The sequence below is a fragment of the Python bivittatus genome, unplaced genomic scaffold, assembly GCF_059951505.1.
Source record: "Python bivittatus isolate LINGU-HERP-01145 unplaced genomic scaffold, Pbiv_v1 ctg000270_np1212, whole genome shotgun sequence".
NCBI lineage: Eukaryota > Metazoa > Chordata > Lepidosauria > Squamata > Pythonidae > Python > Python bivittatus.
In genome coordinates, this window is record NW_028277050.1 from 405,202 (window position 1) to 419,849 (window position 14,648).

The 14,648-nt window shown below is 40.8% G+C and overlaps 2 protein-coding genes across 2 annotated transcripts in view; one reads left to right on the forward strand and one right to left on the reverse strand.

Moving 5' to 3' along the window:
* The window catches only part of LOC103049495 (ephrin type-B receptor 5), a 172,729-nt gene extending 169,043 nt beyond the window's left edge, over window positions 1-3,686 (forward strand). The window contains exon 17 of the mRNA XM_088138560.1: window positions 660-3,686. Coding sequence (XP_087994686.1) covers window positions 660-768 — 109 coding nt within the window. The 3' untranslated portion in view covers window positions 769-3,686. The remainder of the gene's footprint in view (window positions 1-659) is intronic.
* Window positions 3,687-8,777: 5,091 nt separating this feature from the next.
* The window catches only part of LOC103049250 (transient receptor potential cation channel subfamily V member 6-like), an 81,649-nt gene continuing 75,778 nt past the window's right edge, over window positions 8,778-14,648 (reverse strand). Inside the window, exon 15 of the mRNA XM_007432870.4 lies at window positions 8,778-9,302. Coding sequence (XP_007432932.1) covers window positions 9,017-9,302 — 286 coding nt within the window. The 3' untranslated portion in view covers window positions 8,778-9,016. The remainder of the gene's footprint in view (window positions 9,303-14,648) is intronic.

Here is a 14,648-nt window from a genome sequence, read left to right on the forward strand (position 1 = left end):
TAAATAGGAGAGCCTTTGAACCCAGGATGATTAGCCATTTTCTCTGGGGCCAGGGCCTTCCTGCCTCCAGCCTTTCTTCCTCAGCAGCCAGGAGCCACAGTGGGCATCTGGATAACTCAATAATGTCACAGAGGGACAGAAATAGGTTTTTTTTTATTATTATTATTATTATTATTATTATTATTATTATTATTATGTTATTTTAGGGAATGAAATATTTCATTTTAGGTACATTTAGCTCATTAGAATCTTGGTGTATTTTTTTTTTTACTTTCATAATAAAATCATGTTTTAAAAAAAACATGCCATGATTGTTTTGTGATTTGCAGCAAAACCATGGCATCCTCCAAAACAACACCAAAAAAGCTTGTGGTCTACACTTTCTAGTAACCACGCTTGGTATACCATACAAGTCCTTTTTACACAACAGCCTAACTCATTGTTAAAAGAAAAAGAGCGTACCTCACCAAAATTCTCTTAAAAGGCAACAGTGACTACCTTTTAACCTTCTCATTCTTGCAGTGACTACTGACCCATGGAAGAAGCCAAGATGGCAAATCTTTCCCAGTGCCCCACCAGGCTACAGTGGGTTGAATAAGTTTGCAAGTTCAGACAATTCCAAAGCCTTGGCTGAGATCTTCCTCTCTTTTCATTTGCAGAGATATCCAGCGCATTGGCATCAGCCTGGTTGGTCATCAGAAGAAGATCCTCAACAGCATCCAACTCATGCGGGTTCACCTCAATCAGCTTGAACCTGTGGAGGTCTGACACATTGAGCACAGTCCATTCCCCTTAAAACACCTCGAGAGTCAAATGAACATTTTGTTGTCAAAGAGAGACAGAGCAGTCCATTTCAGGCATGGTTGGGGGGGGCACAGAAAACATTGTACTCCACTTCACAGACCAGAGAAAATTTGTAGAGATTCTTCGCTTGTTTTTCTTTATTTTTTTATTATAACTTGAAACACTACAAATCCTGTGTCATTTAGAGATGGGTGGAATTGTACATTGGGGTGGGGCGGGCTGATAGTACACAGGGTAGAGCTGAAAAGGTAGCTTTGATATTGGAAATGCACTCACTGCCACTTCAGTGCCAACGTATGGGATTGAACCCATAACAGAAACAGATGTCTCAGAAGATTGTACTTTGGACTAGTGGTCTGTAAATGGCAAATGTTGAGCTGGATCAAGCAAAGTCACGTTTAACGTAGTGTTGAGTTGCCAAAAGAGATCCCTTGAAAGCTTTTGTCCAGCTAGTGGAATTCAGTGCTGAGAAGAACAACAGGCACCACCACTTTCTTTCCGGCAGTTTGGGCAAACAGACAGAAAGCAAGGCAGTGTGAATGCTGTCTCAGGCAGTGCATTTCGGATGCTGTTCAAGTTGGCAGAGATGGACAAATCCAAATCGTGGGACAGAATCTAGACCAACACTCTCAAACTTGTGGCCTATGGGCCACCTACACCTCTCCAAGTCATTTTCTGTGTCCTGCAACAATGCTTTGTAGGCATTGCTGAACATTTGGCCCAGCAAGGCCAGGCCACTGAGCCCCAAGAAGAGGAGCAGCCTAGCAACTCGCTTCAGCTGGACAACCTCACAAGGTCTGTTGGCAACAGCAGAGCCTGGTGGGCCAGGCTTCCTAGGACACGCCCAGAGTCTCTCTTGCAAGCCGTGCAGTCCTTCTGGGACTCCCAGTGGCTCTTGCATTCAATAGGGGGTGCTGTTTCTGAGATGGTGCCAGACTCTGCTGACAGGAGCAGAAAGGAGGCAAGATGTAGCCAGGGAAGAGAGGTCAGGGGGCTGGGGCTGGGTGAGGGAGGAAAGGAGGAGAAGGGTTGGATCTGGCTGCCCTCCTGCAAGGCTCTCTCTGATGGGCAAAGCATGGGAAAGACAGAGAGCAAGCAAGCAAGATTGGAAAGGACAGAGGCAAGGAAAGAGAAGTGAGAAAAAGACCAAAGGAAAGATTCCCTGTTCAGCAAGGGGAGAGGGGGAAAAAAAAAAAAGCAGGGATTGGACAGCTCTTAATGGGATGGCTTTCCTACTTTATATCATCCTAGGTATGATCATGAAGAAATATTGCATATCAACGCAGTAATAAAACCAAATATTGGTGTTCTAGTTAATGAAAAATGCTGCCAGCTAAGTAGCCAAAGTGAAATAGCTGTTTCGCAGCACTGTTTCGCAAGTAGCTCTGTTTCACGGTACCTTTTATATTTAATAAATTTATGTTTAATGGCATAGCGCGATACTCTTCATTTTTTACTTTCTAGATACTTTTGTATCACGGTATGACAAGACTTGAAGGTTGAAGCCCTCAAGCTAATGAACCAGTCCTGTGCGGCACTCATCATGAATTGAGTTTGAGTCCCTGGTCTAGATGTACCGCAGTTCACTTGAATGGGATTGGCACTGGATAATTTTGTTGTGTATTGAGCCCCATAGTAATTGGTAAGAGCTTGGGGAGGGCATTCAGATTTTTAGTCTTAGGCCCCAAAGCGTTCTGGGCCAGCCATGGTTTGTGTTGGTCCCCCAATAGGATGTCAACAGCCTAGTTCAAATGAGAGTAGGTAGCAGTACAGTATGTCTGTCTCTAGAAAGATGAAAAGTCCTTCTTTCCAATGTCCAACTGGATGTGGAGACCACAGAAACTGAAATAAAACATTTTACCAAAAATATGTTGACAAGACTTTCTTTGGATGTGGGATTACATTGGCTTTTGGGAGGGTGAAAGAGAGCAGATTGTTTGAACAAGAAAACAATTGAGCATCTTGTCCACATTAAGACAGGATCCATAGAGACCACAGGTGGTATGGATGTGAAGCAATACCTTCTCAGACTATAAAGGTAACCCAGTTTTATTTGGGATGGGAGCAGCAATGGTCATTAATTCATCAGGACACTAAATCTCTCTTCACCATGAAGCATTTCTCTGGGACTAAATCTCATTCCTGCAGAAAGATGTTGGAAGGTAGATGTGGACTATATCTGAGAAGGGGAATCAATCTCTCTCTCTCTCTCTCTCTCTCTCTCTCTCTCTCTCTCTCACACACACACACACACACACACACAGGATTGATGCCTCAAACATGGTGAAATCAACATGCAGATATGACTCCCTCAAGTGAATGTTCAAATTTCCCACTTTTAGCTATACCCTAGTGAATGCCAACTGTCATCTATAAACATTCATCTGTTTCTCTTGAATCAATTGTACATATTCACTGACACATCTGACAACTTAGCAGCTTGTTAGTGCATTGCTGCATGTGATGTGGGTGGATTAGCTGAATTGTTCCTGGAATGGCCTTGAGGTTATTTTTGAACTGCATCAGATTCGTACTTAACCTCTCCTCTCCACAAAAATGAAAGGGCAGGGAGGGGGAGGGGGAGGGGGGGATGTGGAAAAGCACTTGGCTATGCAAACAGACATCATCAGCTTTGCTCACATATATTTACAAATATGTGCTAAAACTTTAATGAAGATAGATAGAGTTATCCAGGAGACAACAGTGTTCACAAATGTTAGTTAAGGCAATATTTGCTATTATTCATGGAGACACTACAGCAATTTTTTGTGAGCTTTGCCAGTTTGTAAACATGGAGGCCACAATTCAGCCAGTGCTAGGTGTGCTTAAGATCGCTGTAACTTTTGAACTTCCAGTGCTAAATAGTGCACAAATCAGAGAAGAATAAACATGTTCCAACATGAGGCATATATATATATATATATATATATATATATATATATATATATATATGCCTCATGTTGGAACATGTTTATTCTTCTCTGATTTGTGCACTATTTAGCACTGTACTATATACAGTATAGTTATATGTCACACACACACACACACAAATACATATGAATGAAACTTGCCTCATGCTGCAATATATTTATTCTCTGATTTGTGATATAGATATCACAAATACTTACATACACATACACACACCAGATAATACATGCAAACATACAGTCATATGTGTGCATGTAAGTATATATACTTGTATATATATAAGCAATGATACAGACACAACGCATGGCTATTGCCCTTTTCTTTTCAATAATCACCCCAAAAAGATACTGGGAATGAAGAGATTAGTATGTATTTAGAAGATTTGATTAAGATTACCTTCCCCAAGCCAAGATCCACTGACCTCCTCTGTTCACAACCTGCCACCAGATAGCAATTGTCCACCCTCAGTGCTACACGGTCTATATTAGCCTGGAAAAAAAAAAAGTGAATGTTGCCAGGATCATCCCTTAGTAGCCTGAGGCACAGAAAGGGAGTATATTCAGCAAAGACTCCTGCTATTTTAAATATGTGCTGTTTGGAGGCGGTTGTAATATTACACTGCTAATGTAGTAGCTCAGCATGAAGAAGAAGTTAGCAGAACATCGATTGATTCACAAGGGATTTATTTATGAGTATATACATTACACAGCAGTGCAAAGCAAATGACTACTGAATCCTCAGCATTATGTTTCTGTTTTACTAATCATTTGTCCTGAGTCATTTGTGCTATAATGTCTCACTGTATCTTCCACTGTCAACAATACTTTTCTTCTCAAGATGGTTTCCATTCTCTGGGATTAAGTGGCCCAAGCAGGTTTTCTTGGAAGAAATTCCCATACCGGCAAATATAAAAACATGGCAACCAAACCATTGGCTTGGGAGGGGTTGCAATGGGGAGCAGGGCTGCAATACAGTGGGAAAAACTGGACATGATCGCTGTGATAGATATTTTCATGAACAAGACTTCAGTGATTTACAATAGATAGTAAGCATCAGCATCTAAAAGGGTGATGGTCAAAAGTGATTCTATGGTGGACAAAGCATTTCGATGTAAGCCCCTCATTCAAAAAGCCCTTGTTCAAAAGAAGCACGGCTTGCTGATTTTGTCACAGCCCTCTACTCCCACAGATACCACTGAGTAGCCGTTTTTTTTGGGGGGGCATCTTTGTCCACCCCCTCCATTAATCTCTTAATATTGCATAACAGTAAAACTCAGGAATTGCAACATGATAGAGACAGCAGCAACAGTTTTGTCACAATGCTCAGACTTTGCTTTATTGTGGGAGGGGAGGGAGTCTTACATGGAAAATAAGGTAAATGCTAAAGCTTAGGATAAACCCTGAAAAAAAGAATGACAGGCAAAGAGATACTCTTTTTTAAAAAATAACTGGATCAGCTCAGAATCTTCAACTTCCTCCAACAGTAACAATATATTAAATGTCTTGGTCTCATAGGGGTGGGGAAGAAAGGAGTAAATGCTTGCTTACACAGATTAGTTGAGCACAAAACAGGGGAACCTTAAATCTTGAAACAGAAAAGAGAGGCCCAGCAGAAAGGGCATGTGGGGCAACAAGAAAAGGAACACAACATTATGTTGGTGCATTCTGCCAAGAATTCCATTAAACTTTCACTCTTCTCATGGAAACAAGGCCAGCCTGTAAGCAACTTCCATGAAATGGACAGCGGTAGCCCTCAGAAAAACTGTACTCTTGGCTATTCAAAGCCAGGTTACATTTATTCCCAACTGCAGAGTAGTTGTGCTGGCTAGAGAAGCCAGATCGCAGTGGGAATGTATATATAATACTAGTGAGATGGCATTCATTCAATTCATGCTGATCATTTCCCACATGAGCCCTAGAAGAGCTGTAGCAGTGGGAATCGGGACACTCCTGGGAACACTGCTTTGATACATTATTATTCAACTCTGGAGCATGGCTTTGTGGTTCTAAATACAGAGCTGGGATCTGCATGTGGGAATTTGACATCTGTGGCTTATTGTACTGTAGGCAGCAACCTTTTTCAAACGTGTGTCGTGACTCTTTTACTGTTTACTGAGAGTTATCTGGAAGACGTTCATTTTCTTTTCTTCTCAAAGGACATAATTCCTGATTCAGAGATAGTCACACACAACAGTGTCTTTTACGTGGCCTGTCTTTGACCTGATAATAATGACCCATTGAGTGAAAACTCAATCAAGCAGTGACTCACCATAGACTACACACAATCTGCTATTCCCTTCCTCTTCCTCTGATTGTGTTTATGGGACAGGTGGCAGAACAATAAAAACAATCACCTTATCCAATGACTGTATTCAAACTGGCATGGTACCTCCGGACAGAGGACCATCTGTATTTATCAGCAGCAGCATCAACAGAGAATAAAGTTTTACAGCAAGTTTAAAAACTTTCTTGAAGACCTAAGGACCTAAGTGTGAGAAAGGTGGACTACAAGCTTAGGTGTCTAGGATTAGTAAATGCATATACACATAAATGCTTTTTCACTATAGTCTGTGATTCATAGACATGGGATTCTGTGCCTGCACAAGCTCCATTTCCTCTAGAACAGTGTTGTCCAAACTTGGCCACTTTGAGTGGACTGTGTAGTCCACCTATTCAGGTCCCACTGCTCCCAAATTGCCCCAAGGTGAGTTGTTAGGCTGCTATTGGCAAGGTACTCCTCTTCCTTAAGTGACCAGCCTATGTATCCACATAGCACTCAGCAGCATCCTCAATACCTACAAAGCACCATTTTGGGCCATAAGGAATTGGGAGGACCGTGTGCAGCCCACAGCCTGCAAGTTTGAGACCCACTGCTTTAGGCTTTGTACTTTATCCAAGGGTAAAAGAATTAAAATAAAACAATCATTGTTTCTGGGACAAAGAAACATACTTTATTAAATGTTTGAGTAGGTAGGTAAACTTTTAGTAAGATCTTTGACCAGCACATGTGAATGATTTGCAAATGTAGTAGGAATAGGTTGCAGAGTCTTCTAAAGTTAGCCTGCAATATCAAAAGAACAATGGAGGGACTGGGTGAAAAATGAAGTTGGATTCAACCAATACTTAGGAAGACAAAGCCAAAATTCACAGCCTTGTATACAATCAAACAGAAAAATGAGGTTTGGTAGTAATGAGGCTTGGTAGATGATAATAGGGCTTGGTTGCTTCACATCCATCTTATTCCCCAACCTTCTCATGAACATCAGCCTCAATGGCAGGCAGCAGTACTTGCCAAATTAGCTTGTGCAAATCAGCAATGGTCCATTTTCTTCTCTCAGCATGGTGAAAATGCTTTTCAGAAGGGGGCAGTCCCACAGCATGTCTTCTTGTCTCTAATAACATGAAGAAAACTCACTTGTGATATAACATCACTGAGTCACAATTTCTCTGCCTTTGCTCCACTTGATTGGCTGCTGTTTTCAAGGAGGCTGCCCTTCATAGGTGGAGCTAAACATTACAAGGAATGGTTATGTTCCGATGGGAATGTAAGAAAGCACAGAATGACCAGACATTATAGACTGTGTTGTTCTGCACAAAGTCCCAAAGAGAGAAATATAGGGCAGTAATATCTCCCGTCTTGATTTTGCTAGCTGCCATTCCTCCTTTGATTAACGTCTATCACTACTGGCATCAGTAAGATGAAATGTATTCTAGTTGTATAATGCAACTCAATTATTTCTCCAAATCTTTTCTTGTTCTAATTTAGCAGATACGAAACATTGTGCTTTACTAGGCCCACCAGTTTTGTAAAATACACAGGACTTTAAATGGTAAAGGAGAACCTATATTCCTCATGTCCAGCCACATGCATTGACCAATCTGCCTTAAGCAACCATCCAGTCTTTAAGATTTGCAGAGACTTCTGGGAAGCTCTGAAAAAAGGGTCTTTGTCCTTGAAGGATATCAACCGTCCTTTTTATCTCCTGTATCCTGCAGAGCTATGACAACGTTCCAATGCTGATCCAGATTCATGACCATGCCTGAAGAATTTTTAGAGTCTTCCACTCAAAAGTGGAGGGCTCCAAGCAATCCACAATCAACTGACAAATATTAGTGCCAGAGAATTTAAGTCAGAAAGGCTCATGGGCACAAAGGCAATTATGGAAATATGATTTGATAGCAATGATAATAAAAAAGAAAGAAAACTGGGATAAAGAAAATGCAAAGTAATGTAACAAGCACTAAAATCCAATAGAGCGGAACTTTGATTTAGCAGTTCTCAATATATTAAACTTGCAGGCAACAGACCAAATTCCTGTGGTGATTTACAACATTTGTGTAACAACATCATCACACAAATGACATCATTTGCATCAATTTATATATCATATGCATCATGATTTCATAATGCAAATTAAGCAAATTGCCATGATGATATACTTTCATACTTCATGTATTGTTGTGAATAACAGATACCCCATTGAGTCCATTAAAACAAGGTTGTGCTGTACATAATACAGAAATAGTAATACAAAATACACACCAAATATGTCTTGATCCAGCAATCTTCTTGAATTGTCTATTCAAATTCTATTCATAATTTCCCATGTGAATATATGTTAAAATGTGCCTGTACCTTATGCCTCTCAGACCAATTTCCAGCTTTAAATTCAACAAAGTTGGGCAGCCAGACATTTGGAGCCTTTAGTGGAGTCCTACTTGTTCCTTGGAATGCAAATATTTAACACTGAATATGCATCCACATTGACATTCATCTTTACTAGTATCTGACCATCATTATATATTATTATGTGTTAGATTTAGCTCACCTTTCTTCCAGGAGCTCAAGTTAGCCTACATGAGGATCTCCCCTTATTTTATCCCCACAGCGGCAACCCTATGAGGTAGACTGGCTGAGAGCAGAGGGACTGGCCTAAAGTCATCCCATGAGTTTCTGGTTGAGACTGAGCTTGAACCTGGGACTCCCTAGTCCTAAACTAGCTCTCTAACCACTATACTGTACTGGCTGTCCTGCTTCTAAGTATGAGTGAGTTTCAGCTGGTGCGAACAACTGTATATCATCATTCTTTTTTGACCAGATGTCCGAGAAGCATGAAGATATACTCTACACATCTGAGAAGCACTGTGTGCAGTGTTACGAGATTGCTGAAGCTGTCTTTGATGTCTGTTATGTACACTTTTGAATGGAGATGCTGCCTTGTTAGATGTTGGTTTATTTATCCCAGTTTATCTTACTTTCTACAGAGATACTTGTGCCTATGTGTTCACACATGATAGACCTCCTCCTCCTCTTCCATGGCATGATTGGTGTATCCCTTCTTCTGGATCAGCATACTCTGCCGTAAGATGTCCCAATGACCATTAGCGTTCACTGTGTTTGAAGGAGGACTGATATCCTTCTCCTCTTTTGATAAAATTGGTCGACCAACTTTTCCATCAGCCGCTACATCCTGTGTCTGTTTCCTCTGCAGGTACTTCTCAAAGGCATCTCTTCGGTAAGGGCCATTTGTTTTAATACATGTCTGCCTTATTTCACAACGATCTTCAATCCTGCATGGAAGATGTTAACAAAAGTGATGAAGAACACAGTACAATTGGTTCATGCATACCAATCTATATCATTCAAACTTCTCTAAAACTTGAATCGAGGTATTTGGAAGAGTGCTTGGAACAATACTGCATTTATATTAGCATAATTCCTACCAGGCCAGTAGCCAGAAATGATTGAAGATTAGAGGCTGCTAAAAATACAGTGGGAAAGGAGACAATGATTTATTAGTATAAAATGGGAAGATCCTAAATGCAAATCCTTCAATATGCTTAAAATTATTCCCTTTATTAAAACTAGGTAATATCTTTATACATTTTAAAAATGAAGAAGGAATGAAGAGCTTTTAGGAAGCTCTGGCTGCCTCCTACAGAATTCCATGGTCTTTGCCTTAAGGAAAATGCAATACATTTCTCCTATATTTAATTTACCTTCTTGATAAAGACACCTGCCAAGGCAAAATCAATGAGAACTATTCCCCCATCTCTTTATCAGTTGGTCTTTCCCCTCATCCAATTCACTTGAGAACCATAGCTTTTGTTACAACTTGGGTACCAGCTTGTGTATCAGCAGGGTAAATTGAAAGAAGAATCCAATTTATCAGGCATAGTTAATTAGAAGTTTCTCTAGCTTAAAAAGCTCCCCACATCCTTTTCTGGACTTGCCACTTATTCAAGAACTTCTGGAAGATGTGACTGAGTCTCCAGGCCTGCCAAGACCAGCAGATTGTCTATATTTGTCTCTTCTTCTCACAAGGAGAAACGGTCTAGTTTTGGGGGACCATTTGTAGTTCCACCTTGGTACTCATTAATTTAGCTCTGGAAACCTCAATATTTTTCAACAATATGGATATTGTATTCTGTTCAATTACATTCCCACTATGTGGAATTTACTATGGTCCAGGTATGCATCAGAGACAAACATGAGGTCCTCCAGTACTGAAGAAGGTGCTGCCTTCCAAGTCAACAACATCAGACCCTCATTTGAATTCTTTAAGTGATCAGCTTACAGAGAGAAAGTGAAGTAAGAATACATGATTAGCTTTTCTTGAGATGTATAGCTTATAACTAACTGGCTGTCCACTGTTTCTGTATCTGCATTTATCATCAAAATATCTTATCCCAACTTGCCTCTCCTACTTCTTTATTTTTCTTATTTTTGTCTAAATTTAGTTTTGTTTGCATCATTCAAAAATGGTAATTCTAGCATCTTTAAGCTTAATGACAAGTACACATCAGTCATCTCTATATTGTTGTGCATTAATAGGCCAGAATAACAATAGACATTAGAGAAACAATCTTATTTCTTGTTAAGCAATTAAAAAAAAACAAACCCTGCCTTCACCGTTTTCTTTCTATTTCCATAAGGAAAAAGATTAGGAAGGTAACACTTATTTTTTGAATGAGAGCTGAACATGCACTAAAACCCAAACAAAGCATTCAGTTTGCAGGGCACAGAAGAACTGCAGTGCTCTATCTTTTCCATTACTCCCATTCCTTAATTTTTGATAAAATTATATATAGGATGTGATTTGGGCCCAAACTGGACTGAATCAGAGAACAGAACACATGAATTTATGAAAGACATGCTCCCTTTCCCATCCTAATTAAGGCATTAGTCTAACAGTTGTGTCTATTCCTGATATGGGCTGAATGTAAGCCATGAGTGAGAAGATAGCAACTCTCCCTATCCTAAACGCCCTAGTACAGAACAGCCCATCTGCAATGTCTGGTTTGTCTTTCTATCACTTGGAACTTTGACTAACCCCATAAAATGAACCTGTAGGATTCATTTATACCGTTTCATGCAAGCTAAGCAGGCAGGCATTAATTATGCATGTGATCATGACCACTAAGCTTCGTTGCAGATTAGCAAGAACACAATACCGGTATGATCATACTATTTGGTAAAGCCTATTTTCCCACAAGCCTCTACTAACCCCATTGGCAGGCAGGGTTTTCTCAATAAGCGGAAGATTGTAAGAAACTGGCCGCCCCTATGAACGGTAGCTCTGGTACAAGTGTGATGTGCATCACACCACCAAGATCCTATAGACACATTCCCCGAATCCTGCCACACAATGAAACACGTCGTGATATACTTGGCATTTTCGGATGCCCCCAAACTACCTTCAATTAAAAAAAGAGTTCCTTTTCATAAATGTCAAGAAGTGCCTGACATTTTTGGACCTTTTTCACACTCATATTATTTCAGTGCTTCTGCCTATGGCTCCATTATCCTTCTGTGAGTTTACATTTTTTATCGTCCTTTGCCCACAGGGCTGCTTAATCCTGTTAGCTGTGGCAACTCACAGATGTGTCAATGAGTTCCCAATGTTACTTTCATGTGAGGGGATCTCGGGCCCTTGACAACCAAATCCCACGGGCTTACAAACAGGCGGTTGCATATGTAAGCCGAAGCATGGAGATCCAATCAGAACAAGGCAAGAGAAGAGACACAGCACTGAACTCAGAAGATGCCCAGTAAATGTTTTGGCAAAGTGAATTTGCAAGTGAATGTTTGGTACTGCTTGTTCTATTTTCTGAGCAAATACTGTACTGAAATAAACAAACAACATTTGATACAATCCAACGTTTTCTCCTTCCAGTGTATTTGAAATGTACTTGGTGTTTGAAACCTATAGCCACTATATAACACAACGCTGCAGGATTCTGCAACATAATTTACTTTTTGGTAGGTTGCTTGTTTTTGTGCCTTCGAGTCAGGGTTGACTCCTGGCGACTGCCTGGACTAGTCCCTGCAGTTTCTTAGCAAGATTTCAGAAGGGATTTGCAATTGCTTGCTTCCTAGGGCTGAGAGAAAGTGACTGGCCCAAGGTCACCCAGCTGGCTTTGTGCCTAAGGTAGGATTAGAACTCATGATCTGGTTTCTAGCCTGATGCTTGAACCACTACAGCAAACTGGCTCTCTAAACCTCCTCCTCCTCCTCCTCCTCCTCCTCCTCCTCCTCCTTCTTCTTCTTCTTCTTCTTCTTCTTCTTCTTCTTCTTCTTCTTCTTCTTCTTCTTCTTCTTCTTCTTCTTCTTCTTCTTCTTCTTCTTCTTCCTCTTCCTCTTCCTCTTCCTCTTCCTCTTCCTCTCCTCCTCCTCCTCCTCCTCCTGACTCCTGGCGAATGCCTGGACAAGTCCCTGCAGTTTCTTGTCAAGATTTCAGAAGTGGTTTGCCCTTGCCTCCTTCCTAGGGCTGAGCAAGAATGACTGGCCCAAGGTCACCCAGCTGGCTTTGTGCCTAACACAGGACTAGGACTCAGATCTCCCAGTTTCTGGCCTGGTGCCTTAACCACTACACCAAACTGGCTCTCTCTTGGTAGTTTTGGTAGTTATCCCAGTTTTTATATATAAAACTACCTGGGTCTCACAGGCTATTATTCAGCTACATCCATGGGAATAGAAGACTCGGTGCCTATCTAGTTCAAAGCAACAAATGTCAGACTGAACACACATTATTTCTACATTTGTCCCATAAAATAAGGGTCTCATCCAGTATCCCAAAATAGTTAAAATATATTGATAGTAGTGACAAAACAGTTTCATAGATAGATATATGTGAGTTGTCCAGGAATCTGAAGTGAGGAAGAAGCTCCTCAAAATATAAGATATTTGACATAGACGGGGCTCGGGGTCTATGGGAATCCACAGACTTGGGGTAGCAGCAGGAAGAAAACTCATTTAGCAATCAGGATCCTGTAGCCATGCTTCTACAAAATTCATATAGCATGTCGTTTTGCTTTTGTTGTTTCCAAAGTCCACTTTCAGGTTCTGGTTATGGGGTTTGCTATGTTGGTGCCTGTTTTAATCTCTATTCCCCTTTTGCAGATATTTAGAAGACTCTGAGCTGGCTGTAGAAGAAAAGAAATCCCCCTCTAATTTTAATACTGCAGGTATCTTTTATAGCAAACTCTGCAAAACACACTGCATCAGAGATAGCTACGGCATTCCTGCCTGGTGAGATGAATACAGGCTTCTTCATTGTTTCCTAACCTCCCCTCTCCCCACTTTACAGCATAATTCAACCTGCAGAAGAGACACATATAATCCTTTCATAGCAAAGGTGGTTTGTTTCAATGCAGATGTAACTGTCAAAGTGTCTCTTTCATATTGCACCTTCATATACCCTCCTTTATATTCTGCCATCAGTTAATTAGATTTATATCTTGTGTTTCTTTCCAGGAGTTGAAGGTGGTTTATATAGGGATCTCTCTTTGTTTTAAGTCCACAACCACTCTGTAAAGGAGGATGTGTTGAGGGGAGGCATGTTGCCACCCAATGGATGAGGGTGGATGGTTGAAGCTGGAGTTCAACCTCGTTCTGCAGTCCTAATGCAGCATCTTCGCTAGCTTTGGGCAAGTGTAGGAGGAAAAAAATAGTTGAGGTATTTCCAGCGCAAGGAAATCAGGAAAAATTCATCCTGGCTATTTCACATCTATGGTGATAGCAATGGATGCAAAGAGGCAAACTGAATTAGTTGGTTCTACTACAGCAGTGGCTTCTTGCTTTCACCAGATGTTGGCATGCTTATGCTCTGAACAACAGCAGATGGTTAGTGTGGAGGAATCCTTTCCCAACTCAGGTTAACAGCAGATGTTGATGTTGTGCTGGAAGATATTGTGTATATATGGGCAGAAGAGATGAAACACTGAAGAGGATTGACAACATAAACCAATCACTGCAGATGTATTTCCCACTTTGCAGCATATTTTTAAATGGAAGCAACCTAAAAATGGTAAGCAGTGTGGAGCTTTGGAGCAGCACTTCCTTCTTCTGTTTCTATATGAAAAAAATAGGCCTTCCCTCTGCCAATATCTCATATTTAATCAATATTCATAGCAGCATCCCAAATCACTGCAGGCAGAAAAAAGTCTCATGTTGCAGAAGCAGCCAACTATGACAGTCTCTCCCCGCCACCCCCACCCCCGCCCGGGCTCTCCTGAATTAGTAGCGAGCAGAACAATGTCCACATATCTTAAAGTCGCCAAGGTTGAGAAACATTCCCCCAAAGGGTGGATGAACTGACCTTGGAGAAGAGATAGAGGGAATGATGGATTCCAGCATAACAGAAGAAGCCCAGCTGCTACTTTCAGAGAAATTTCAATCTCTATCTCTTTTCCTGGTAGGAAAAGATCACACAAAGTCCTTCTTTTATCTAATACCTGGTTCCCACCTGTGCTCCATACAAGATCTGACTCAGGAATGGTCCAGTATAGATATGGAAGGTCTTGGCAGAGTATGTATGTGTGTGAATGTATGTATTATGATTATGATTATGATTATTAAATTTATATGTTGCCCATCTCCCCCAGAGGATGACTCTGGGTGGCTTACTATTAAAA